Source organism: Oryzias latipes, chromosome 5 (assembly GCF_002234675.1).
Source record: "Oryzias latipes chromosome 5, ASM223467v1".
Lineage (NCBI taxonomy): Eukaryota > Metazoa > Chordata > Actinopteri > Beloniformes > Adrianichthyidae > Oryzias > Oryzias latipes.
The window spans coordinates 10,639,828-10,664,738 of NC_019863.2; the positions used below are offsets into that span (position 1 = coordinate 10,639,828).

Here is a 24,911-nt window from a genome sequence, read left to right on the forward strand (position 1 = left end):
AGCTGCTAATTTCATAATTAATTTTGATGAACTGATATATTCTTAAATAAAGTGAGTGGATCCCGTTTTGCTTCGCAGTTCACTTTAGAAATGTGCTGAATAGGGACTCCGGCTTTTCTCTTCTGTGTGGAGCGGCTGACAACTGGCCCGCTCAAACAAGAGGTATCAAATGTGAGTTCCAGGGAATTAGATCCAGAGCTCCAACTTGGACGGGAATTCCCCAGATGAGAAGAATACCATGCCATCGATCATGTTATACTCCATTTGTCCTTCTATTTTGGGAGCGCAGGATTAGGTCAGCCCTTCCCCATCTGTTCTAGCTAAATTATGAGACACAATTACAAACAGGGGAAGCTTGATGGGTTTGTAAAAACCTGTAAATTAAGAAAAAGCTGTAGTGAAGCTAAATAAATGAACTGATCATTTGAATCCATTTATGAAGGATTTTTGAAACAACTCTTCTGGACTCACGGGTGTAAATAAAGCTGCCAAAATGTGGAACGGTCACTTCCTGACAAAAGTCAATATTTAAGTCATCCATCGACACAAAGGAGATGAGCAGAAAGGTGCCGTTGTGAGTATAACTCTGCTTCTGCAGGAGAAAGCCAGAAGACGGGGAGACCTCGTCATTAGACTCACCTGTTCAGACAGGTGTTTAAAATTTTGAAGTGTTTTTAAAAAACATGTTTTTTCCATACTATTTCTTTTTCATCTCTGACAAAATGATGCAATCAAGCACTGATGGAGGTTTTTGATGATGATAAACATGCTGCAGAGGGAAGATAAAGCTTATCAAAGATAAATACCCCATGGGGGGAATTTTGGTGCAAAAAAAAAAATTCTAATTTATTTTCAAAATAAAACCCAAAGATATTTGTCCTCTTTAGTATTTATGTTTAATTTCTCACCAAAATGTGAGATGGGAGGCTAAAAATTAGAAGTTAATAAAAGCTCAAATTAAAAGCAGGAGGCATTCAATGGGAAAGGAAACTGTGCAGAGACTTTGCATCAGTTTGAGTCCAGGCAGGTGAGGAGTCTGTTGTGAGGCAAACGGCAGGGCAGAAGAGGCGGGCGGTCGTATACGCAAAGTAAACCAGGGTGAACAGCTCTCAGTTGCGGGGCAGAACGGGGCTTGTAGCAAATGAAAAGAGGGAAGACATAGAAGAAAGGATAACGACAGGTGAGGCTCTGAGGTAACTAGGTTCAAGTCGAACAAGATTGTCCACAAAGTCATCCCAAAGCCCTGAACACCATGGAGGTGTGATCCGTCAAATCTGAAGGCGATGCCACTGAGTGGACACAGGCTGCAAGTAAATATTGAACATCTTCTAAAAGACATAATAATAGGGGGAGGGACTCGATCTCCATGGTAATAAAATGGTGATGCGTTCACTGCTGCGGACCCATCGCTCCACAGCGGAGACGTGAACCATTTCTGTCATGGTGGGTGTTGGCCGGGCAGGTGAACCCACCAAACATCCATAAAAATGCTGCGGGTTTGTTTTTCATTCTGAATCTCTGGGACGTCAGGGCACGGACAGGCAAAAAGGGAAAGGGCAAGCCAGGCTACACAAACAAACAAGCAATAAAAAAAAAAAATTCTCCAGCACTGGCAAACAGCTGTATCAGAGAAGGACCCCGACAGATGGTGTGAGTGTGTGTGTGTGTGTGAGTGAGAGAGAGACAGCAGAACTGGGTGTGGAGCCTTGACCAAGGGCACAGGACAGAAGGAGGGGAGTGTTGTTGTGGCTGGAAATTCCGCAGACCCTTTTTTTTTTTGCCTGGGAAACAACAAAAAAAATCTCAGTGGTTGACTTTTACACAGATGATCACTCACAGTGCCAACCTTCACTGCTGTCTAATCAATTTCTCTAGTCAGTAGCTGATTCTTATGAAGTTTATTGTTTCAAATCAGCGTGGCAGCATGAAACTGATCAAGCCCACACTCGATTCTTCCGTAATCGTCGCAGCAGAAAGAATTGGTCTTACTTTTTGTGTTTACGCCTCATACATTAGAAATACATCATCTGTTGTCATGTTGACTCTGTTGATCTGACAGGAAGCATCTTTAGTGTGATGAGGCAACACTAATACAACATTGCCCCAATGGTTTGAGGATAAATACATCCACTTAGGGTTTAGTCCTCGCTGACTGAGGACTAAATCTGTGGAGCGAATCAGCATGGACAGCATCCAACATGGAGGACTTGTTTACAGTTGGAAAACTCAGGGAACGGATCAAACTGACAAGGGATAGACAATAAAAATGACATTTCAATGACTTTACTCTTGTTTTCTAGTCTTTAAGGACAACTTTGGAGAAAAAAAACACACACACACACACACAGAAGGGGGAGTATTATCTTGAGTCCATTGTGAGAATCTGGAAAATGAAGGCATGTAAACATTGTTTCACTACAAGCCAGACAACGACTACTGACAAAATAAACAGACCATGGGGTGCAGAGGGAGGGGTGTGGAGAAACTATGCTCAACTTACTCGGCAACAGCCACTCAAGTCGTGACGTGTTGGCGGTGCTTCCTGCAGCGCTGTAACCCGGGTCCTAGAGACAGTGCATGAGCTTTCTATTCGCTACTTGACGCTGTTGCTATGGGCTGTGCATGGCGAGCCGCGCACGTGTGTGCACGGTGAGTGGAAAAAACAATCCGGAGTTTGGGATTAGGGCATCAACTGCCAGGAGTGGGTAAAAGAGCAACCAGCCCCAGTCTGACAGGATGAAACTTGGTGGTATCCAGCTGTTTATCTCCAAAAGTCCAAATACCCTCCAGTGCGTGGCTGAGTCAGTGACCTGTTGAACTCTGTAGGGTTTCTTTTTTAAGCCACGTGTTTCTGCGGGACTATTATTCCATTTTAAATATTTCTTTAATATTTACCTTTTAACCTAAATAAATAATGTATCTGAAATAAATAGCAAATAGTTCAAAGTCCGCCTTAAATATGATAAAAGTAACAGTTTTAGTCGAAAGAGTTTACAAACAAAAATGGTTTTATTAATAATTCGTTAAAAATTAATAATACATTTATTAAGATAAATTTACACTCAGAGAAAAAAATCTTACAATGAATAAAAAATGGTTAAAAAAATAGTAAATCCAATTTGCAGCCGGCTACAACCCAGGTCTGGGCGCGTGCTCTACTGTCTCGCGGAGCTAAGCGCGGCGTAAAATATTGGAGATGAGCGTGTTTGGAGCGTGAAGCATAACACAAAATACCTGACTAATACCATCGACACTTGCCACGCAGAAAGACATCATTATATTTAGGGGTAACAAATCCCTTTGTATGAAATTTATATTTAAAAAAACGCGGGAATAGTAAACTTTACACGTTTAGTTAAGACAAAGGAAGACAACACCAAGAATAAACAACCATGCGCTCAAACGATCGTCTCGGTTACGCTTAAGCGATGAGTTAGAATGACTTTCTACAAAATGAATCCCACTTTTGTGTTCCGGAAACAAACTATTCTTCGACATTAGATATCCGTGCATATATGTATATTTTTAGATTTTTGTCAGAGCCAACAGTGTTTAATAAAACATGTTCTGATTCTGCTGGTGTTATCCCCAGCTAGAAATTGGTTGCCAAGCATTGCATCATTCCTTTCATGTGACTCCCATACGCCCCAAATTCGTCCTGGCCGTCTTATGACTGCATCACACCGGCAGCTCCAACAAACTATACTGTCTACTGTGAACAACCATCAAAACGGCCCGCCTCAACACCCCTATCTCGTCCCCCTATTGGATGTCGCCAAGGAAAAGGATTTACCTTTGATCTCACGATTGGTCAGGCGAATATCAATTCGGCTGCTTCAAGTTAGGTTGTTCTGAAATTGCCTTTCCCAGCATAGTTCGGTTGGCCTCAACTCCAATATAAACATCGCCGGGAGTTTCCGTTAAATCACATTCAGGCACCAAGACTGAACAATGGTTAACATGAGCTATCAGCAATTTTTACTAAAATATTTACATTCTAGTTCACGACAGTCGAGAAGGCGAGCAAATAAAAGAAAAAGGGTAAGGGATTCTTTCTGTCATTAGTTTCCCGGCATGTTTTTCCAGTGTTTTTTTTCGGGGAGTAGCTTGACAGTTACGAAGTCTGTTGGAAAGAAAAGGAATGCGTTTGTTTTTGGCAAAAATCCCGTTGCCATTTTGAGAAAAGCTGCTAACTTTTAACAACGAAAGCTTACACAGTGTTAACATTATGCTCTTTTCTGTGTCAATTGCTTAGTTTAGTTTAAAGGTGGGACTTGCATCAAAGTAGTTTTTTGGCTTTTGAAAGCGACAAACGACTTTGGGCATTCATTGTCGCTACAAAATAAGATAATTTTTTAGTTTTACATTTAGCCAGTAAATGTAAAATAATATAAATCGAACATTTTCCCACAAATATAAAACCGATACATACATTGAAGACCTTTTTTAACGTCATTTAAAATAACAATGCAATTCTCCCGAAATCATTTTTCTTTTTCTTTATAAGAGTTGCTTACATTTAGTATTTTGGTTTTTCAGTCCATTTCCAGTTTGTTTTCCCCCGAATTTTCTTACTGAACTTCACGTTTCCATGACGTAATTGTCCTGGCTTACAGTCGATACGAATCCCAAATGTAAAACGTAAACATTTGGGAAGAAAAAACATAATAGTTTGTGTCAATCAATAATTAGGAGAACGTGTCATTAACTCACCCTTAGCTGTATCGACCTCGTATTTATTAAAAGGCTTCTTTGTCTTTATTTTACCAGTAGTTCTTCTTGTAGCCCATTATATCTGTATATTTTCTGAAAAGAGCAAAAATTGAAATAGCTGTGAAATAATTTGTCTGAGACTTGAGTGGCGTGGTAGAAACTTTGGTTCAGACATCTGTAAGTAATCACTGTCGACATTTGGAGATCTGATGTCTCCTCGTTGTCTTTAACTACTTGTTTATCGACATCAACGTGTTTTTCAAAAGCAGGGGGCGCCGTGGAGAACACTGGTCTTCTTTTGTTTATTAAAAAAAAAGGTGGCAGCATTTTAACAGTTTTTAATGAGCTTTTTAGATCCGTTTAATTGAGCTGCTTTCGTCATCCTGTCATTTGAAGCAAAGCCTTCCTTCCTGTCACTTCCAGAGGTGACAGTGGGGCTTCATTTCAGGCACCTCTTGTTTTCCAGTCCTCTCTGGTCACAATTCACACAAATCATCATTTGGATTCTGAAGCCTCAGCAAATCTCACCTGTCAAAAGAGGCGCCAGCTGATTATTTTTTCATCTAAAATCATCTTTCCTTGTTTCTGTTTTTGTTCTCCTCTAGAATCATTGGGACAAATTATCTCCAACGAATTTTCAAACTTGATTAAAAGAAAACTCGAAAAGGTGAGTTGGATTATTTTGCATGTTTACATTTACATCTAAATGTAAACTCCAGTTTTTGATATCTATTTTGAAACCCACAATTAACACAATATTTTGCAGCGTTTTCTTCATTTTGTCGCTATTATTTAATGTCAGAATTCAGAATACACTTTAGTTTGAAATATTTCCCATGATAAACAAAAAATCCTGAACAATCTGTAGGCTTTGTGACACGTCACTCCCCCTCCATCCTTTAGCTGCTTTGCATTTGCTTTTCATATTTATTTTCCTAACCCCCTCCCCGGCTCTGGCTGTTGCACCCCTCAGGTCCAGTTTGAACAGTGTGGCCGAGTGTCTGTGCATTGCGACTGATTGGCGAGATGACTGCCGAGTGGCTACACCTGCCCCCGCCGTACCCCCCTGGTGTGGGGCCGTTGTATGGTGCAGAGTTGGAGGCGTGGTATGAAGACTTGCAAGATATTCTGGGCTCTGACACGGGAGGGGCAAAACTGGCACGCGCCCCCACATACAGCGAGGTCAGTATTTAAATTTATGTTCAAAAGGAAAACCTATCACAGCACTGATGAGCACCAGAGGGGTAGTTCATTGTATTTTTTTATTATATTGTTTACATTATTTATGGAGTGGGCAAAATAAACTAGAATACTGAGCTAGCTTGGGATTTTTTTTGTTTTCTGATATTTACCACATGGTGATGTTTCCACTTCGCTTACAGAAAGAGCCAGAGTTCTTGGATGTTCTGGAAAGTTGTTCTCTCACCTGGCTGACTGATGGAAATCAGTCGATGAGTGAAAGCGTCCACAGAACAACAGAGGAGATCCATACCGCCCAGCCTCTGCATCACACCTCATCCTCTTCCTCCTCATCGTCCTCTTGCATGAGTCCAGCTGTTGCAGAGGAGCGGCAGGTGGAGGCTGACAGAGGGAGAAATGGGGATAGCTCGACAGGAGGCAGCAGTGACTTGCTGCCTCCTGAGTTCTTCGAATTGCTGAGTGAGGGAGGAGTCGGAACGATGGACTCAAGTGGAGCAGTGATCAGCAGCGGCTATTATTACCACCATCAACACCACCACACGAGTCATGTCCAGCCCGCGTCCCCCTCAGCCAGCGAGGAGGAGTTGCCCTGCGTCCCAGATTCTCCATCGTGCTCCTCTTCAGCATCCCAATCACCATCTCAAAATTGTTCTCCTCCCTCGTCGCCGGTTTCCTCTCCCTCAGTCTACCTGTCCTCTCGGCTGGGAAAACGTAAGAGGACCGCCGGCGAGAGGGCCAACAGTGCCTTGTCCTCTTTCTCCTCCTCGATGCAGAGGTCACCCTACTCATCTACCAAAAAGAGTCGCAAGGAAAGAGAGCAGGAGAACGAAAGGAAAGTGCAAGAGCTGACAGAGCAGAATGAGCGCTTAAAGGCAGAGATCGAAAGGCTGGGAGAGGAAGTGCAGAGGACACGGAGAGCTCTGATTGAGAGGCTCGTCAACACCAGAAAATGAGGGGGGGTGTGTGTGGAGCAAAATGGAAGATGGAAAAAAAACATATCTGTTTAGAATAAGTAGTTTTGGAGAAAAGGGGGAATGTGACGATCAGGAACGGCTCACATACGAGAGAGCAGAAAACCAAAGATACATTTGTAATGCTTAAAGAACAGCTGGAAAAGATGGATGTAAAGATGGAAGAAGAAAGAAAGAAAGAAAGAAAGTGATGAAATGGTACAAAGAGACGATGCAGCAACAAAAAGATTCAGCATGTGGATTAAAGGGGAAAAATGAATATCATACAGCAGATTTGATGGTTCAACCAAGCTTAATGGAGAGCATCTGCTGGTTTGCAGGGATGACCGAATGTTGTGCTTAGTGAGTGCTTTTTCATTGTTATCTTCCATCACCATTTTGCAATAAATTGTAACTCCTACTTAAAGGGCTGCAATCCAGCTAGCAGAGATTATTTGCCCTAATATGTGGAGAGTTAAGGAGCTCAGGAACAGAATGAAAGTGCCCAGTGAAGTGTGAGTACGAGTTTGTTTGTTTCATAAAACCCACGGCTTGTGTGCATCTGGAAATTTAGATAAAAGCAACCGAGATCCGGCTTTACTTTCAGAGCTGACCTTTTTCTATGCTATTGATATGTCATACGATTGTTAAGAGTTTTTCTACCTTGATTTCCTATTTTTATATATAAAAAAAAACAAACTGTTATGGCTCAAACTGTAATATGCCATCATACTGTTATTTTTGTGTTTATTGTTCAATCTGCATGGCTTTTATCAATTTGACTTTATTCATTTAATGCTTCATTGTAATGGCAAGTTTGCAATAAAATAAAACAAAAAGTGTGCCAAATGTTCTTTTTCGGTCGCCTTTTTTTAAAAATTCTAATAGTTTTACTTGAGAGAGAAAAAACTCTTTGGAGAACTGACTTTTGTGCTGAACTAAATTTATTTTAAGGATCAGAGATGGGCATTTGTAGCAAAAACACATACTTTTCCAGATAATATAAAAACAACTTTAGATGTACAACACATCTTCCAATAGTAATTATGTATAGATCGTATAAAATCATTTTTTTCTGCTTCATGGATTTGGGAAAAATCCCTTTATGCAGCAGATCTATTCATTGGACTGTTTCTTTGTGTGTTTTCACCACAGCCTCCCTATCCAGCCAACATTGCATTGTCTTAGATCCTTTCACGGATTTGCCTTAAGCTAATACCCTCATCTCTCAGTGTACATCTTGTTCCCATTCTCCATGAACATACCTCTAACTGCCACCTTTTTCTCTCTCTTTTTTTTTTTATGTGTTTGCTTTCCTTTAGTGAATCATTTCTTCTTGCCCTTCTTAGATGTGGGCTCGAGGTTCTTTCCTTCAGCCAGAGCCAGCTGTGTCTTCAGCTCCAACAGTTTAGACACTTCTGCTGCGATCACATCCTTCTCTGCCTTTTGGGCTTTCAGTGCTCGAACCTTGTCCCCCTGACATAAAGGAGATATTACAAATTAGGAGATTTCTCCCAGATGCTTATCCTAAATGTCGCAAAAGATACGCATTTGGTTATAAAATAAAGGTTAACAACAATGTTCATCTTGAGATTTAATTTAATACTATTTGATGCACGATTCAACCATAAATATTTAAAATTTCCAGTAAAACAGGCTTTGGAATACGTTTTTCTAAAGAGATTTTTGGTTTTGTGAAACTAAAAGTAATTTATCAATTCAAATAAAAATCAATGAAAATACAAAAAAAAAAAAGCTTGAAGATCAAATATTTTTCTAAAACTCCTAAGTTTTGCGGTTCAGCTCAAATAGGAGTTTGTGGACTGGACCGCAGACGTGAGCATGAAGAAGGGCGACTGTCTTCTATGGGTCAGCAGTGACCTTACCTGCTCCGCCACAGCCTTCACCAGCTGCTCTGCTTTCTCCGAGTCCAGCCCCTCCACCGCTGCCACTTTAATGGCAGCTGCAGGAGCAGCAGCAGGAGTGCTGGGAGTGCTCTGAAGTGGCGCCTGAAGATACCAACAGATCAGAATGAATTCCAAGTACTTGCTTGGTTATCATTTCACCACTTTTCTCGTGCTTAATTCGTTACTGCAATTTATGGGTCAGTAAAAACGTGAAAAATTCAAAAAGCAAACGTTAATTTAGCTAGTCGTGTTAGTGAGGCGGTCAACACTGCCGACGCTTCATAGAGAACTTACGATACCTTCAGATTAGACGGCTCATCTTCAGGCTAAAAGCAAGAAGGTTTTAGAGCGGGATTATTTTTTTTCCGAACGAAGAATACATTATTTACAAATTTACTCTGTCTCTGTCTCCTATAAAAGAAGAAACGCCTCAATTAAAAGCAAATTTACCAAAACAGCTTTGGATGTATTATGTATTATTTTTGCCCACTCTGTAAATCAGTTTATTGACTTGAGCTCGCACACTGACCATTAGGCATCATAAACATCAAGTACCTGCTGTCCACCAAACCGCTTCTTCAAAGCTTCTATCTGTTCCGCCTCCAGTTTCTGGAATAAGGGACTGACCTGGAAATGAAAGCGGTCGGTAGAAGCAAAAAAAAAAAAAGATAGAAATTACAAACATACATATGCAGGAATTTTCTAAAAGCTTTGCTATTGTCAAACCAGCCCAAGGCCAGTACAGCTAAGCATTTCACCCAGAGGCTCTGTGGCCATCTTTGAACATCTTTGCATGAAAGGAGATAATTATGTGCGAGAAAATTTGGCAACAATTTCAACTTTTAAATGCTGCTAAAGGAGGAATGTCTAGTGCACATGAGCGGTTGTAGTGTATTTTTGTTTTTCTGGAAAGCACTGTGACTTGGCGTTACAGTGAATCATTGGAAGGCTGCGGCTCAGAGTCACCATGATGGCAAACCTAAAGGGACAAGTGGCCCGAGAGAAACTTGCCATTTGCTGGAAGGCAGAGTTCCTCCAAACAGTGTCTAGGCTATTATTTATGAGTGTGTGTGAATATGTGTGCACAAAAACAGCCCGTTTTCAACTTTACTGAAACAATGACAGACTGTTGCATGCTCATTGTATCACCCAGCATAAAAAAAATACTGGGGGCTTGTGTGTCTGCGCAGGTGTGAACCGTGTGTATTCCCTGTCCAGGTCATACTCACCGTACCAATGCGGTGGCCTGCGCTCAGGGAACATACAAAGGTGCCGCTGCCTTGCAACATGGTGTAGACGCAAGACTGAGGAGCGTTGAGCTGATCCCGGATGGTTTGGCTGACCAGTGGCATGTACGGCAACAGCATCACTGACAGTAAGCAGGCAATGTTCACAGCCACACCAGTCACAGTGCCAGCGCGAAGCCTGAAGAGAGCAGGCAGATCACATTAAAAAGTCTGACTTCTGATAAAACAAATCTGTGACAAATTGATTCAATTTTTACTGTGTTTATAGAAAAAACTGAAATAAAAAGGCCTTTTACCACTTTCTTATTGCCACACATGAAGAGGAATAGACTCATCTACCGGAGCAGCTCATTAGGCTAAACTGGTTAACCCTTCTCACCTTTCTGATTCTTCTCCCTTGATCTTCTTCCAAGGTTGATTGACTTGGATGTACTGGTTTCCATGGCGAGAGATATTAAGGATGTGTTTGAGGGCATCCCGGATTCTGGGGAAAATTATGAAGGCAGAAAATAAAAATAAAAAGAGTGAAAACATACATGAAATATGAGTTTTACTGAATAAAAACAAACACCAATTCATCACGGTAAAAAAAATGTTCATCCTTTTTATCCCTAGTAATAAAATCATTATTTTTAATCAAAGTTACATCTTTCTGGCTGAATTTATCATCAATTTTCAACCTATTTTATGTCCGAAAGGTTCTTACTTGACTTTGTCCATAAGTTGAATGTACTGCTGCAGCTCCCAGCCCACCACAGCCAAGAGCTCCTTGTCCTCGCGCTGGAGCTCCATCACGGGCACACATCCTTCAAAGAACTTGGTAACAAACATGCCGGCTCTGCAGGAGGGAGACACATTTGCACAAAACAAATTAGGAATGCTGCGGCGAATGTCAAATATTTGAGGACGACTAAAAAGGCTGTGAGGTGTGGGAGACAGCGCTAGACCTAAATGACGATGGTTTACTCGTCTTGCTAATTATCGTAGACTTTGTTGTGAAATATACTACAGTGCTTCAGAGCTTTTCTTGTGTAAACCAACAGTGTGGTGCACTCAGACACTTCTGTTAAATTGCATCTATACTTGCCGTGTCTGACGTAATTTGATGAGCTTTTGTACATCAGGTGGAATTTTATTGTGTTCGTTTCTGATGTAAGACGTTTAAAGTTTTCAGGTCTGTGTGGCAGTTTTTAATTTTTTTTGTCAATCTTCAATATTTTTAATTATAATGGAGGGGAAAAAAACATTGTTAGTTCATCTTTGATTTGATTGGCCAAAAAAAAAAACAACCCAAAAACTAATCACACTTGGTTAGTTTTTATAAACAGTTTTAGATCAGGAGAACCCACAAATCTGAAAGAAAGAAATTAACGTAATGACACGCATATTAAATCCTGGGACAGGCGGAAGCCAAATTCTCCCTACTTCAGGCTGGATGCAATCTAAAAGATGTTTTTGAGCCAATTAGACATAAGCGTTTGCTGCCCGAGACCAATTAGGAAGATCAAGGTAGCTTGAAAAACTTGCTGGGGAAAATCTTTGATGTGAGATTTAACCCCGATCTTTTAAAAATCAGTTGAGGCGATGTAATTAGGGCTAAATTACACCATCCTAAACACATTTAGAAAACTAGGGTGAGCATCTTTTAATAGCTACGTCTGTAACAGACTTGTTCCAAGGTGCAGAACAACATGAAATCTGAGCTAATTAGACTTGATGCTGCATATTTACAGTGAGTGAAACTTTTGTTAAAATTGCAAGCAACATAAAAAAGGATTGGCCCAATCTTAAAAGCTTGAAGTGACTGATATACTCAACAATCTAGAACTGGTATGTAAAACTAGAGGATCTGTATATTTCAGGGGTTAGCCACTTTAGACTCTGGAGCCATGTTGGGCCTAAAGAAAAATGCTCACGATTCGCCTAAGTGTTGAAGCTAAAATCATAATCTAATCTATGCTGAACAAAAGACTAAAAGTGTAGTTGCATTTTTTTTAAGTAAATCTTCTGTAGCTAAAGGATCTTATTTGACACTGGGTGTACTTTATTTTGAAAGGAACTTGTATGTGCTGCTGTTAAAAGCAAACACATACAAGTTGTTACTCATGGAAAAATATAACTGTTATAATTTAATTATTGTAAAGATTTATAAAATACATATTATAAATGAATGCCTTAATGACCACAAAATCATAAATTAAGTGCATTTTTCTTGATACATCTTCAGCTGTGATAAACTGCATAAACAGGAGCCCTTCTGTGTTTGTTTCAAATCGGACTCGACTAGATAAATGAGATTTATAATACCTAGTAACTTATTAAAGAAAAATAATGGAAAAAAAAGTAAATGCACTTTACAAAGGGGTTATCAGTGCTGTCTTTGTACATTAAGTGTATTTTTTCAAACAGTGAAGTGGGCCTTTGCAGCTCTCACTGAGTTTTGGTTAGTAAGACACTGAACCAAATGGCTCTTTTAGGTTTAAAGGTCGCAGACCCCTGGCATATTTGAAACGTGTTTTTTATTCAGTATAATAGAATGATGAAAGCAATTCAAGTTTTGTAGTTGTGCATCTTTTCAATGAATTAAACAACACTAGAAGTCATGTGACAGCCACTGGAATGGAATAACCCACCTGTTAATGAAGTTGCCCAGGTTGTTGAGAAGTTCAGAGTTGTTCTTCATGGCCATGTCAGCCCATGAGAAAGCTGAATCTTGCCCCTCTGGACGAACATATAGGAGATAGAACCGCCACACATCTGATGGGATTCCAGTGTCCTTGGCCATGTCTCCAAACACACCAGTACCACGGCTCTTGGAGAACTTTGTGTCCTCATAGTTTAGATATTCTGTAGGATGAAGGATCAGGTTGATGTTAAACCCTTTTGTGTCTGCAGAGCGAATGGAATAAATCAACGACACACTGGAGGAAGCTCTTACCAGTGGCAACAAGGTGGTTGACCAGAGTGTAATTGTCCTGGGCTCCCAGTAGGGAGCAGGGGAACACAACACTGTGGAATGGCACATTGTCTTTGGCCATGAAGTTGTACAGCTCCACCTGGTGGCAGAAATACAACACTGCCGTTTTTAGGATGACATCATATTAGACCATCATGAGATCATTCAGTTCAAAGAGGATTTATCTCTCCTCCCCAACCCCCCATCCATCTCCCCCTTTCCTCTCTCTGCAAATGCAGGCCATCACACACTCCTGAGAGAAACTCAATCCTGGGGTTTTACGTTTGGAGAGAGGGAAGATGAACATGTCAGAGTCGCTGAGCCTCACCAGATTGCAGCCAAGTCCACATGTACATGTAAGCGACGTATTTCCTGTTTCACATTAATGCTAAAAATAGCACAGTTTACTCTACACACAGATTTCACATCATTCCTGAGTGCAGACTGGGACAGCATCAGGTACGAAATAAATACAATGTGAAATCTTAACATTGGGCGTTCATGTTAAAACCTCCATACAAAATAATATTCTTTGCAGTGTAGAGTTTTTCAACTGGGGCCAAAAAAACATGTTTGTAAAGTCCTTTTGTGTTTTACACTAGAATGAAATCAGATCGTTTTTACAATGATGGTCTAAGCTTTTTAGTGTGAGAGACAGCAGGCAAAAACACAATAACTTATTCATGGTGCATTCAACAAATCACAGACATATTTAATGCAATTCTAGTCAGTTTAAAACGATGAGTTTGTCTGCCAGGATTTCTCTTAATGACTGTGTGGTAGGGGTGTAACAGTTAATTTTAACAACGATTCCATTCATACCATAATTTGTGGTGACGATACCATGCATAGTCAATACTTGTTCATTTTGAATGATCCGATTCACTGACCTCTAATCGATCCAGGACATCTTTAGCCAAAAATTCAACTAAATTGACTCAGAGAGAAATACCTGGTACACAACAGTGCAGCTGAAATTTTCCAGGTTACTTGTATTTCTTGTAAAATAATTAAGTATAAATTAAATATGTGAGCAAAGAATAAAGGACTTAATGACAAATACATTCACGATTTAGTTTCACAAAGTTCAGCCCACTGTCGTTTTTCTACATCAAAATAATACAAAGGGAATATTATTAGAACATTCTGCCACACTGAATTGGAACATGATTTTGCTAAATTCAAAGTGTTTCCACACATTGGACTGGAATGATGGACTGATCATTTTCGCTGACATCACATGTGTGTTGTTCGCTGTGATGGCAGTATACAACCCACTTGATCCTTTTAATGTTATAGTAAAACAAACCTACTGTTTCTCAATCCAGATGGTATTTTCCAAAGTCCATTATAGTCAATTTACTTCAACTTGAAACAATTTTATAATGGCATACACCAATTCAATTAACAAATGGCCTCAGACAGATTGCACTGGTTGGATCGTTGGAATATAAATTGGTCAATCGTTACACCCTGACTGTGTTTTCATATGCATCTACTCCTCTGGAGAATATCCTCATTTATCTTTACTAAATTCTTTCAAGTTAACTAATGGAACATAAAACGCACCTTGGCACGATTAAAAGAAACTCAGAGATCACTTATCAAGTGCATTAATTATAAATCCAGGGTTAATGGTACTACTTGCTGTATTCATTTATGTTCGATGATGCATATCTACGGGTTTTGCAGCAGTAATAGATAACAGCTCCATGTGCTCTCAAACACACACCAGCATATGCTCCACCCACTCGAGAAAACAAAGGAAGATTTTTAATCTTACAGCTTCATACCTGTTGAGGGTTCTTCCACCACCTTTCCCATTCACTGGTGTAGTTGGCAGTGATGGACAGATAACCAATGGGGGCATCAAACCACACATAGAACACCTGGAGAGACAACAGAGATGCTCACTTCAAATCAAAGACAGAAATATACTCTGTATACTACGGTACCTCACTATAACACGGCTCACTTTTAGTAATTTCGCAGATTTTCATTAATGCAAATTTGCATGTTTTTTTTGTTTTTTCAGCACATTGTGTCCTCCGTTCTGATTAGCTGTGGAGCATTGTCAGACTCATCTGTGCCGTATCTCCATGAGCAGAATGCCTTCAGCTTGCAAAATCCTTTAAAAATGTATATGAATGTTGCTATAGAAATGAACACCAGATGTACTAATAATTACAGTTACAAATGTTAAATGTGACAGTTACACGCACATTACATTAATACATATATAAAAGCAAAAAAAATTGCTTGTCATTGTTTTGAACTGCATCAGATATATATATGATGATTATATTGCTTTTATAATGCTTTTATAAGTCATTATTATGGATATTGAGCCTTTGCACTCAACAACAGAAATATTAACAAAAAATTGACTGGACCACCTTATGTTTGTGGATTTCGATTCTTTCTCATGTCTGATTTTACAACACTATTCTTCAGTTGTTTTTTTTTCTGCATTAACTTCTACTCCATTTTCTGACCTACAGCAAGAAGTCAGGACAAAGTGAAACAGGAAAGAGCAAAATACAGCAAATCTATCAATATCAAGCGCCCCAGAAAGTGATGGAGCAGTGCTATATAAATGTTTTTTGCTCTCCGAGACATCAACTGCAAGAGTAAGGAGCAGACCTTCTCTTTGAAGTCAGGGTGAGGTACAGGTGTTCCCCAATGCAGGTCCCTAGTGATGCAACGAGGTTTGAGTCCATCTCTGATCCAGGAGTGAGTGATCTGCTTGGCATTTGTTGTCCAATCTCCTGTGCTGGTTGACTTCTCCAACCACTGCTCCAGCTGGGATTCAAGCTGTGTGAAGAAGAGAAAAGAGGCTGAAGGAAAATGCTGACAACAACAGCTTCTGTCTTAGCTCTGCAGAATCGCTTTAGAAGGAGCAAAACTGCTTCCATTTGAACATCACCACGAGGAGAAATGCTTTCTACAAGCAGTTTTTGAATACTACCTTAAATTCACCAAACAGAATGATGCAGTCTAATTAACTGTGACCCAAAAAGCCTTCCAAAGCGGAAAAATGCGGACAGCCTTTTGCATTACAGAGCAGCATGAAAATCATACCTTTGGCAGGTCGAGGAAAAGGTGTTTGGAGGAACGGATTACCGGAGTCTGCCTGCAGACCTTACACTGCGGATCCTGGAGGGGGGAGAGAGAAAGAAAATCTATAATTATTACTTATTAGAGCGAAATGTGCCAAGCCTTCTTACAAGGATTTTCCATGTCAGTATTCATGCACTAAAAACAACAACAGGGAAGCGATTCCCTGGCCCACAGCAACACTTAATTGACAGCAGAACAAGCGGTGAACAGAGTCTAAACAAAGTATTGTACTGCTCGGCTGGGAAATTAATTTTTAATACAAATCAATGTGTAAATAACAATAGTGTGACACAGCTGTAGAATTCTGAACAAGTTTAGTCCCTTAAGGACCACAATTTACGGGCAATGTCAGGAAAATTAAATAGAAGACAAGATTCAGGCTGAACATTTGATGGAGATAAAAGCTGAAAATTCTTGATAAAAATACTTGAATAACCATTATTATTTAAAAAAAACAAAAAACTTAAAAGACCCACTCCAATAATCTTTTAATCTATTGTCAAAGAGTTCCCAGTGGTCTTTTAGTTATGATTATGCTGTTTTTGGCCTAAAAAAACAACAGTCATTTTCTAGGACATAGTTTCTGCAGAGCAGCAAGAGTTCATTAAGAATTCACCTGCATGGAGCAACCCCACACCCCCTTCCCGTCCCTGTTGCTAAGAGCTCTCTGTTTACACTCTCTCTCCCGCTAACTTACAGCCCCTCAACCACCCAACCTAACATTAGCGGTGCAACAAAAATGGCGAGCAATTATGGAGCAATCCAGCCGTAGAATTCTGAGCCAGATGCCAGCTCAGACGAGGAAAACAAAGATGTAGATGGATCTAGTCATCTACAAGTGGATGCATCAGAATGGAGCGGAGCAGGGAGCTTGTGGCCTGTCATAGTAGCTTCTATGTCATAACTACAAGTTTTTTCCAAACAGAATTTTTCCATCTGCTCCTGATTCCCAACGATTTGAATAAAGAAATACTCAGAAATGCAATTCTAAGCTACATTTTCTTGTGTCCCTCATGAGGAAAAATGTCACAAGAACACCAAAAACACCATTTTGATCAGGGAGTTTCTTTAAAGTGCACAGATAATGTTTGAAGGAGCAAAATGTACCTGAAACAAACATTTCACCTTTCAGGTCTTAGTTCTAAAGCACTCTGACCTTTTGGTCGGAAATGAAATAGTTCATCTCGTCTACCAGTTTAAGAAAAAAAGGGTTAAAAAAATGAAAGAGTGAAGAGGAGCCTGTATACCCTTTTGTTAAACAACAACCGATCTTTCCACCTTCCATTTGCATTAGATCCACACCTCGCTCCGCTCAACTCACCCTTAGCTCCACAGCATTAATGAGGCGCCCACACTTGTCACATTGATCGCCGCGGGCTTCCGGGTAGCTGCAGTGGGGACATGTTCCTTCTACGAAGCGGTCAGCCAAGAAACGCTGGCAGTTTTCACAGCGAAGTTGCTCCACTGTGTCCTCCACAAGGTATCCGTGCTTGTGGAGTCGCCAGAAAATATTTTGAGCTATCCTGAAATGAAGGAGGGTGGAAAGAAGTTTTGACATTTTCTATAAAGACCTTTTAGGGGAAGAACATTGGCTAAAATGCTGAAAAACATAATGACATTTTTGTTAAGAGAAATGGTCAAGAAGTTTCTAGTACTTTTTGGTGATGGAGTGGAGATTATTGTCTTAAAAAAAGGAACCAGGTGAAGAAAAATCCCATTGATTGACATGAACACTAAAAAAAGGAGACTAACATTTAGTTTGTAGGTTTATAAATCTAAAGACTTAGACGACCTGAAAAGTTTTAGAGCAGTTTTTATTTCTCAAAGAACTGGATGCTGCTCTCTTGGCGTTTGATGACGATTATGTGGCACATTTTCAAAGCAAAACAAGCGTTTCTAACATTTCTAAACATTTTTAAAGTGTTTGTTATGACACTGCTTTATTGCAGGGGACTTTAAAGAGAGCATGCTACTGTATAGAGCCATATATTATGGAAAAGCATCTCGCATTTCTGAACTTTTGTTGATATGATGTTCTCTAGAAGAGACTTTTGTTGGCTTATGTTCAGTGAGCGCGCTCAGAAATCAAGCAGTGACCTAAATCCAACACTCCTGCTCTAAAGTCTTTCAGACTGAAATGAGTAGAAGGACGTATGGCTGGCGCGACTGGACATCTGCATCCGTATGTAGGATGAGCTTACACTAATCTTATTTGTTACGCAATTTAACAATACGTCACTCTTAAGCACGTTGAAGTGTGTCCATCCATTTTCACGGCATTTATTCAACGTCAGGATCAGAATCTTGAAGCCACAATTTGGATATCAGAACACGTTTTTGTAAAAGGAAACAGAATCTTTCAAGGAAGGTTTGTCTGAAATTACGATAATTCTCATTGGCAACCACGAAGAGCCTGGTTCACTCACTCTGTCTGCTTCTCCGTGGTGGTTCTGCCAAAGAAGTCAAAGTCAATCTGGAACCAGCTGTAGATGCTGGAGTGGACAGCATGGTACTTGTCGCAGATCTGTTTGGGGGTCAAGCCCTCCTCTCTGGCCTTGTTCTCCGTCGCTGTGCCGTACTCATCTGTGCCGCAAACAAACAGCATATTCCAGCGTCGCAGCCGGCCATACCTGAGGGAGGACCACCAAAAGAAGACAAAACTATGTTTCAAAACAACAAACTAGGGATAGAGAAAAGATCGTTTGATACAGGGAAATGGTTAAAGGAAAACAGATCTTGAGATAATATTAATTAGGATTATTGCATAAAGTAAAGTTTTAGTTCATTAATGTTTGTAAGACATAAAACAAGCAAGAAAACACTAATATTTCACCCAAATTACCAATCATCTTAGTTTAGGGTTTAGTCCAGTATTAAGAAGCAAAAATTTAAACAAAGCCTGAAATCACATTAACGGCAGAATATATCTACTCATGTTTTTGTTTTCAAGTAGATGCTTCATTAAGGTAATTTTTGAGCAGACGTGGTTTGACGCATATTTGCATCAATAGGTGTCAATGGATTAACAGAGAAAAAGCAGAAAAAACAGATTACCAGAATAAAAGCTTCACCTGGAGAAAACATCTGCACTGAGGACGCAGCCGATGATGTTACCCAGGTGGGGGACGTTGTTGACGTAAGGCAGCGCACTGGTCACAAGGACGTTTCGTTTTCCCTCCTGTGGTAAACTGATGGTGAATAAACAGGGGGTCACTTCAGAGCAGAATGAACCTTTTTTTACAGCACAAACCAGCTTTTAAAAAAGTGGCTGATGGTTGTGCTTTAAACACAAAAAACAACAAACAGATCTACAAAGGACGAGTCTCAAAGCAGTCTACAAAGCTGTAAACTATTTCTGCAAATGGCTACAAACCTGTTTCAGATTTCCAGTGGGAGTTTTGAACTACTTACATGGGGTGTTGCCTGTCTGGTGCTGGACAGGAGCTCAAACCTGTATTCCAGGCGAGAACAGCGGCTTCACACTCCTCTTCTGAAACGAAATGCTGGCGCTCCTCACTCTAACAAAAGCAGATTTATTTAAAAAACGGTTAAAACTTTACCAAATTTCAATGCCAAGATTCTCTAAAAGGGGAAAACCTGATGCTAAATTTGGTTGACAACCCTCAGATCTTCCCATGCTTCAACTGAAATGTACAAGGGGGAAAAACTGATGCAACATCAGCATGTTTTTTTTCCCCTCTGAACACTCTTGGTAGTTTAGTTTTCATTAAGTCAAGTTAACGCTCACTTTGAGACAGCATTTGCTTAGCAAGAGCCTGATCCTTCATTTAAATGAGGTGAATTTAAGCCTTGTAGTTATCTAAATTATTAAAACGGCAGCTAAAATAAATAGTAAGAACAGGTACAGCTGGTTCATTCACAAGTTCTTTAAAGAAAACTTAAAATGTTAGATTTGGCTACCAACACGAGCTTCTTCAAAAAAAAATCTATACTTCTCTGTCAGAGCGCTTTAAGTCTAAGAGTTGGGTGATGATCTAGCAGGTACCTCAGCAGGGTTGTTATTGCATGGCTGCGCGTCTCTGCACTGGCTGTTTTGAGGAGCGGGCTGCCTCTGCATGTAGCTCTTCATGGCCTGCAGGCCTTTCCCCTGCAGCACTTTCTGCACCGCAGACTGACAACTGTGCACAGCAGCCACCTGGTCAAACCAGGTCTTCACAGAGTTGTGCTCCCCTGAAAGAAAGGGGGATTTTAAAGAGGCAAAGACAAATGAATGAAATCACGAGAGAAAGTCATTTAATTTTCCAAAACTTACCTAACGTAAATGATGAATCGGATAAAATGGGATGCAGTGCGCCCCATAAAACGATGTCAGCCACTGAAACAGCTTCCTGAAACGCGGCACGGTTGAGTTCACATTATTCACAGAGGAATTGAAACACACATTCACTGAGCAAATCAAAAACTTTCTAAATAAAAACTTTGAGGAGGATCACAAGTTTTAGTTATATCTGAAAAGGAGTTCAGTTAAGAACTTCACAGGAGACACAAAAACATCTGATGTAATGACTTTCATCAGTATTTTTACACCGAAAGATAATCTGATCTGAGAAAGTCATTTTTTCTTTATCTTTTAAATGAGTTTCAGCCAGGAACAACTTCTAAGCAGGAAGTAATGACACTGTACCCCGGTTAGATATGGCTTGCTTCCCTTCAGTAAGCTTTGATCCAGGAAGTTCAGGGGACTCTGAAGGATCTGGGACACATCTGATCCTTTACCCTGCAGCACTGCCGTACGAAGAGCCCGCAGAAGTGCAGGCTGGGAAATTAAGACAGTTTGGTTAAACCCAATGAAAGACATTGAATAACAAAAAAAACAAAAAAAAAAAAACAGCAAAGTGAGCTCACTAAAGTATCGTTCTTCAATTTAACAAACAGATCCACAGACAGATCCAATTCAAATTCAGTCTCTCACTCTGACTCGTGTCCTTTGCTTTTCTGAGAAGCAGCCGGAGCTTTAATCTTTTTGCTGCGTTTTTTTTTTTGCAGCATTTCTGCTTTTGCAACATGATGAAGCGTGGTAAGAGGATTTTAAAGAACAGTATTATCGAAAATACTTTTCAATAACAGTTCCAGTGTTACAGACAGACTGCTGGTAAATCAGCTTATTTGCAGTCATGGGGTAAAGAAAGAAAACCTAAGCAATTATTTGGTCTGTCAAACCGTAGTAAGACGAACTCTAATTTTTACTTTAAAAAAAACTTGCAAATACTAAATATGAGGGATTTGCAATGACTTGAGAACTTGAAAACTTGTGCTTTGCAGCACTTACTTCAAACAAAAAAACATCAGCAAAGGTGGGTAAGCTCTTCTGGACAACATCCCTTTAATTATTTGCCGTTTGCTGGTGTCGAGTTGGTGTGCAGCTCTCAACATTTAATTCTGGTCGAGCTTTGGGCTTTGACGATTCTTTTGGAAAACTGAAACTATTTTTTCCCCCCCGCAATCAGATGTCGGTTTGCTTAAGTGTCTGGAATTATTATTCAATTTCAAATCCTACACCCAACTAAACTTTAACAGCCAGACAGTTGACTTTAGAGATGCTCTGTTCTAGCATGAAACTCTAAAGAGTAGATTGTTGACTCATTTGGGCAGAAAGTGTCCGGGCTGTGTAGCTGCAGGGAATGTGCCGTCACATATTGCACTGTTTGGACAAACCTTTCTGAAACACTTTGGAAAATAGAACAGACGAGGATCCAGACTTCTTGAAGGTATTTTTCCATTTTTAACTTTGAAAATACAATCAAAGTGATCCAGCCATGCCTTTTTTATATTAATTATTTTTAAAAAAAATGCTTTTTCTTGTCCAGACATGAGCAAAGCTCTTCATTTTTTTTTCTTTTTACATGCATAAGAAAACTATTGGGAAAGTGATTTGAAGACAGTGCACTATTGTATTCTTCTTCTCTTTTGATTCCATATTTTGAATTACTGCTCCATATGGGCTTTAGGTAAAGTTGTAGATGCCGACATCCAAAAGTTTTCCCTCTCACAAATCAATTTTCTAACTGAAATGACCCCAAATTTTTGGAAAGTTACGGAGCAAATCCTCCAAGTCTAATGACTGACTGTATTTACTTCAGCATCAACCATGGCCTCTTGTGTATTGTGAAGCTGTAAATGTATATTGAGATAATCTGGTGGTAGCAAATATAAAACTGAAGGGCTGTTAAAATGTTTATTTATTGTTTTAACATGATCAAACGTGAAGCTTACCTGAAGAACGGTGACTTCCCATTCAAGCCACTGGTTGCAGTGGTCGTTGTAGTTTTGTCCACTCACCTCAAACAGGTATCTTAGAAAGAAAAAAGGCAATGTAAGTATGTGAGAGAGGTTATTTTCCCTCTTTCAAATCATTAAAAAAATCTACATATGTTTGTACACAGAAGTCTGAGAATTACAAGCCAACAGAGTTCCCATTTGACCCACATTAACATGTTTCCACAATGCAAATAATTCAAAAATAACTAATATGGTGTACAAGTTTTGAGATTGTAATTGAACATTATTTGGCAGAGGCCTATCGTTATACTGACATTTTTTAACAAATGTACCTAAAGTTCACAGCACTTTCAGAAGTTCAACTTAGTATGTACGGTAAATGTTGAATTATGATTTAAAACTTTGACTCAACAGATCATTTTCACTGTAGTGTGTATTTAAAACTTTGTTAATCAACCTTAAAAAAAATGAAATTCAACAACTCACTGACAGAATCCAGCACGTTTCAACCCAAAATTGTTCAACAAATTAATTTAAATGCTTTTTTAAACTTTCTTTATGCAGGATCTGAGAGGATTACCAACCTGCAAATGGCGTTTGCACTAAACAGTTGTTGTCCAGCGGGGAGAATCAGAGCTGGCAAAGCTGGATGATTGAGAAATTGCACCACTTTTTCTAAAGGAGAGGCAGACAAAAAAAATATTCATTACTCTCTCAGGCAGTGAACACATCGTCTCGGTTGATCAAGTATTTCTTTGTCATTTTTTACTAACTTACACACGTAAATCATTAATATAAAAACTAATCTGGGAACACAAAATGTTTTATTACTGTTATTTATCTTAATTAATCTTATTAATTTTACATACAAAATTTATGTTGTTTGTGGGTTTTTCAACTAACAAATTAACCTGAATAATTTATTTTACAGAACTTTCTAGCTTTACTTGCTTAAATAGAGAGGCAAAACCACTAATTTCTACTTTATATACAAAAACACTTTGACTATATTTATGGGTTCCACTCATTTGTACTTTAACACACAAATGAAGTCTAATGTAAATATCAGTCAGTGTTAAGAAAGATTTAATAGGAGTACTAATTAATCCAAAAGCATGCATTATGGTGATTTTTTTTGAACAATTTTAAGTCATCAATACCTTTATTTTGGAAATGTATATTTACAACAATAAGTGGGGTTGAGCTCTGTTATTCATTAGACTTATGTGTCGTCTCATCTGGAAAGAGGCTCATGCTGGGTGTCAGCCTATACTTTTACCTTAAAGTACTGACTACTTTGGACAACAGCTTTCTTGCAGCTTTACCAAAAACTACAGTTTTAAAAGATTTTTGTTTCAAAACTATGGTGAGAAATTAAAAAAAAAATGTTTAGCCTCATTACTTTAGCCAATTGGATTAAATCTCAATGTTTCAGATGAAAACTGCAATTCTTTTGTGAATATTTCTTTTAGAAATGCACTAAATATGTGAAGAAAAACAAATCTACAAAAAATAAAGCATCCCCCATGCAGTATTTTTTTTTAGCTATTCAATTGAATTTCATTCATACAGCCGAAAATCACAATAGTCGTCTCAATATTTCAAGAATTTTATTGTAAACTTTTTATTTATGCAACTGTGTTTGCTGTGTTGAAAGATAAATTGTTGTTCACTGACAAAAAAACTTATTTATCCATCCATCTCTGATCTAAATTATAACTTACATTGGATATTTTTTGTAAGTAAACGCGAATTATAAACTGCTTCAAAAAGGTGAAATAAAGGCAATAAAATAAAAATAAAATAACAATAGCAAAACAACAGCTGATATGAGTTGTACGAGTGTTTTCTAGCCGCTTCTCATACAAGGCTCGGTCACTCCATTCATACTGACAGCAGACTGTAGCCGACTAGCTTAGTAACCACAACCAACCTAAATACTCAACGTCATACCTGCCGGTCATGACATGTACCAAACACTGAAAAGTGACACGTACCGGCTGTCAACTGAACTATTTAGAAATAAGTTTCCGATATAATGAAAAGCGTTGCCATGCTTTCATACCTTCGTGGTTGACATACTGAACGTCGCACTTAACCCCAGTCAGTTCCAGCGCTGCTAACACCTTCAGACAGTGAGGGTTGCCTTCGCTTACGAAAAGCTTCATTTGGCCGTTGACAGCTTCTCGACTATTAAACAGCTCAAAGTGCTTTTACAAAAAATATCTAGAGTATGAAAGAAGCCAGGCGGCTAACAGAAACTTTGCCGGTGAGTGCTGATGCAAGCAGCGTGAACTTAGTTAACAATGGTGGAATGTAGTTTGATACAGCTCATGCGTCGCTTGTAAAAAGAGAAGTAGCTAGATTAAATCAACTACATCTCCCAGAGTTCTTTTCGTTCCGTTGAATTTGACGTAAATGATGTCAGCTTGATTAGTGTCTTTAGCCAGTCACGCCGGGCGGGAATGGTTTTTTATACATGTGTACTGTAATGCCGGGTGACCTTGTACAGAGACATGCAAGCACCACCGCTCGGCCCCCTTTGAGTAATTTGATTGGTTGTTGGGAAAATCATAAA

The 24,911-nt window shown here is 39.4% G+C and overlaps 2 protein-coding genes across 4 annotated transcripts; one reads left to right on the forward strand and one right to left on the reverse strand.

Annotated features, from left to right (window-relative positions):
* The first annotated feature begins 3,904 nt into the window (after positions 1 to 3,904).
* On the forward strand, positions 3,905 to 7,104 carry ddit3 (DNA damage inducible transcript 3). 2 transcript variants are annotated; one of them, XM_011474747.3, is made up of 4 exons: positions 3,905 to 4,041; positions 5,319 to 5,380; positions 5,687 to 5,895; positions 6,096 to 7,104. In XM_011474747.3, exons 3-4 carry the CDS (start codon positions 5,740 to 5,742, stop codon positions 6,864 to 6,866), a joined length of 927 nt encoding a protein of 308 aa, XP_011473049.1. In that variant the 5' UTR covers positions 3,905 to 4,041; positions 5,319 to 5,380; positions 5,687 to 5,739; the 3' UTR covers positions 6,867 to 7,104.
* Positions 7,105 to 7,789: 685 nt separating this feature from the next.
* On the reverse strand, positions 7,790 to 24,649 carry mars (methionyl-tRNA synthetase). Of its 2 annotated transcripts, XM_004068766.4 has the most exons (22): positions 24,399 to 24,649; positions 22,918 to 23,008; positions 22,328 to 22,406; positions 20,739 to 20,870; positions 20,367 to 20,442; positions 20,100 to 20,284; positions 19,505 to 19,611; positions 19,165 to 19,281; positions 18,520 to 18,723; positions 17,415 to 17,616; positions 16,055 to 16,129; positions 15,617 to 15,787; positions 14,767 to 14,862; positions 12,956 to 13,073; positions 12,651 to 12,864; positions 10,724 to 10,855; positions 10,397 to 10,501; positions 10,000 to 10,195; positions 9,326 to 9,397; positions 9,070 to 9,096; positions 8,750 to 8,872; positions 7,790 to 8,339 (listed from the first exon to the last, which is right to left on the reverse strand). In XM_004068766.4, exons 1-22 carry the CDS (start codon positions 24,499 to 24,501, stop codon positions 8,190 to 8,192), a joined length of 2,775 nt encoding a protein of 924 aa, XP_004068814.1. In that variant the 5' UTR covers positions 24,502 to 24,649; the 3' UTR covers positions 7,790 to 8,189. The 2 variants fall into 2 exon arrangements, with proteins under 2 accessions (XP_004068814.1, XP_011473173.1); XM_011474871.3 differs by lacking the exon at positions 9,070 to 9,096 and having other exon boundaries at positions 8,102 to 8,339.
* Positions 24,650 to 24,911: the final 262 nt, after the last annotated feature.

What these genes read in the sequence shown, in the direction of transcription:
- ddit3 (XM_011474747.3), top strand. Translation starts at nt 5,740, where the DNA reads ATGACTGCCGAGTGGCTACACCTGCCCCCGCCGTACCCCCCTGGTGTG. An exon ending in GCGCCCCCACATACAGCGAG is followed by an intron (nt 5,896 to 6,095) that starts GTCAGTATTTAA and finishes CTTCGCTTACAG; the next exon opens with AAAGAGCCAGAGTTCTTGGA.
- mars (XM_004068766.4), bottom strand. Translation starts at nt 24,501, where the DNA reads ATGAAGCTTTTCGTAAGCGAAGGCAACCCTCACTGTCTGAAGGTGTTA. An exon ending in AGTGCAGATGTTTTCTCCAG is followed by an intron (nt 18,724 to 19,164) that starts GTGAAGCTTTTA and finishes GTCCTCCCTCAG; the next exon opens with GTATGGCCGGCTGCGACGCT. An exon ending in GGTGGAAGAACCCTCAACAG is followed by an intron (nt 13,074 to 14,766) that starts GTATGAAGCTGT and finishes TTCTGCCACCAG; the next exon opens with GTGGAGCTGTACAACTTCAT.